Genomic DNA, 2,500 nt, shown 5'->3' with positions numbered 1-2,500 from the left:
GCGTCACGACCGGTGTGAGCCGATCGCCATCACGCTGTGCAAGGACATCCAGTACAACACGACCATCATGCCCAACCTGCTCAACCACCACACGCAGGAGGAGGCGGGCATGGAGGTGCACCAGTTCTTCCCGCTAGTCAAGGTGCAGTGCTCGCCGGACCTTCACTTCTTCCTGTGCAGTGTGTACGTGCCCGTGTGCACCATCCTGGACCGCCCGCTGCCGCCCTGCCGCCACCTCTGCCTCTCCGCAAAGGACGGCTGCGAGGACCTCATGAACAAGTTCGGGTTCCAGTGGCCGGAGTCTCTGGACTGCAACAAGTTCCCTGCGGGTCCCAACGAGCTTTGCGTGGGCGAAAACAGCACCTCGCCACAGCCGCCCTCGTTCCCCGTGTCAGACCCGCCGCCCGTGGACTACGCCGGGAAAGACTTCCAGTGCCCGGTGCACTTCAAGGTGCCCAAGGACGAGCAGTACAAGCTTAGGGTGGGCGGGGTGGAGGTCCAGGACTGCGGCGCTCCCTGCCATGGCATGTTCTTCAACGAGGAACAGCTCACCCTCTCTAGGCGGTGGGTGGGCGGGTGGGCGGCCGTCTGCCTCGCCTCCACCACCTTCACCGTTGCCTCCTTCCTGGCAGACGTGCGTCGCTTCCGCTATCCTGAGCGGCCCATCATCTTCATCAGCATGTGCTACTGGTTCATGGCGGCGACCTACGTGGTGGGGCTGCTGCAGGGGGACCGCGTGGCGTGCGACGACCCCTGGGACCCGCCGCAGTACCTGCCGGAGCTGAAGGACCACATGATCCGCACCATCACCCAGGGCGTGGAGCGGCAGTGGTGCACCATCGTGTTCATGACGCTGTACTTCTTCACCATGGCGGCGTCCATCTGGTGGGTGGTGCTCACGCTCACCTGGTTCCTGGCGGCGGGCCTTAAGTGGAGCCACGAGGCCGTCGAGAACAACTCAGCCTGGTTCCACCTGGCAGCCTGGGCCATCCCCGCCGTCAAGACCATCATCATCCTGGCCACAGAGAACGTGGAAGGTGTGTGTGTGTGTGTGTGTGTGTGTGTGTGTGTGGAGGAGACATCACCCCTTAATAAGTCACCGTTACCATTACTGACTCCTCCAATTACCCCCCCTCCCCCACAAGTGTGTATGTGTGTGTGTGTGTTTCTGGAGTACATTATCCACCTCCTGCACTGCTTATCTTCCCCCTCTATTCTTGCTATGCTGTGTTTCATTCTTCTTCTTCTTCTTCTTCTTCTTCTTATTATTATTATTATTATTATTATTATGTTTATGTTTATGTTTGTACAGCTATCACTACACACATACACTCACAATACAGTACAGTTCACATGACACATTCTCATAGCTAACACATACTACCACGAAACTGTGTGTGTGTGTGTGTGTGTGTGTGTGTGTGTGTGTGTGAGTGACCACAACGATATACGCTACTTTACATGCGAGTGGTGGTGGAGGCAATTGCGGTGGAGAGAGGGTGGTGATGGTGGTGGTGGTGGTGGTCGTTAATAAAGTTGTGGTAATAGTAGTAGTAGTAGTAGTAGTAGTAGTAGTAGATGATAATTGTCCTAAAAACGTTTGTATCCGCAGGCATTTTCTTCTCTCCCTCCCTCTTTCCCTCCTCTTACCACCTTCATTCCTCTCCCTTTTCTCCCTTCCTCTTCCTTTACCAGACCTCCCCTCCATCTCCTCTCCACACCACACCACACCACATTATCACCATCATCACCATCACTTCAGCTTAGTAAATAACATGAAAAATTATGAATAAAGGAAAATAGCGAATCACAAGATGGCAACGGCGGGTGACTAAGGGGGGGGGGGGGGCAGGAAAATAGTTGCCAGATGTAATATTATATTCATGATTTTTCTCCTACACCGCCATTTCTTTCTTGTTCGTTTTTTATTTTTTTTTTTCCTTCCACTGTCCTCTCTTTATTTCCTCTCACTTGATGTGGTCAGAAGGCTTGGCTGGTGTGGTAGAGATGCGGTGGTGGTTTTGTGGCTTATGGTGGTGGTGGTGGTGGTGGTGGTGGTGGTGGTGACTTGCTCCTCTCTTTCTCCTTCTTCCCTCTCCCTCTCCCTCTCCTTCCCTCTCCCTCTCTCACTCCCTCCTTGCCTCTCTCCTCATAATGCGACCCCCAGCTTGGACACCACAAGTAACCTCTCTCTCTCTCTCTCTCTCTCTCTCTCTCTCTCTCTCTCTCTCTCTCTCTCTCTCTCTCTCTCTCTCTCTCTCTCTCTCTCTCTCTCTCTCTCTCTCTCAGAAGTACAAGTCTTAACAGATTAACTAACTGACAATTATGACTCATGATCTCATCTCCGTTTTTCTTAACTTTTTTTTCTTTTCTTTTTTTTTTACTAAGGCGTATTTGAAAATATAAGATGGTTTTAAAATATTACGTTCCTTGTGAAGTGAATGCCTCGTGATGGGAACACTTGTGACTGCCTTAGAGAGAGAGAGACGCCCTCTGTCCT

At 52.3% G+C, this 2,500-nt stretch overlaps 1 protein-coding gene across 1 annotated transcript in view; it reads left to right on the top strand.

The window, feature by feature from the left end:
- The window catches only part of LOC135092705 (frizzled-2-like), a 49,742-nt gene that overhangs the window by 355 nt on the left and 46,887 nt on the right, over positions 1-2,500 (top strand). The window contains 1 exon segment of the mRNA XM_063991335.1: positions 1-1,037. This exon segment is cut by the window's left edge and continues 355 nt beyond it. Coding sequence (XP_063847405.1) covers positions 1-1,037 — 1,037 coding nt within the window.

Source organism: Scylla paramamosain, chromosome 40, assembly GCF_035594125.1.
Source record: "Scylla paramamosain isolate STU-SP2022 chromosome 40, ASM3559412v1, whole genome shotgun sequence".
In the NCBI taxonomy this organism is placed as follows: Eukaryota; Metazoa; Arthropoda; class Malacostraca; order Decapoda; family Portunidae; genus Scylla; species Scylla paramamosain.
The sequence above is the reverse complement of the archived record's forward strand: the minus strand, read 5'-3'. Positions and strand labels throughout refer to the sequence as shown.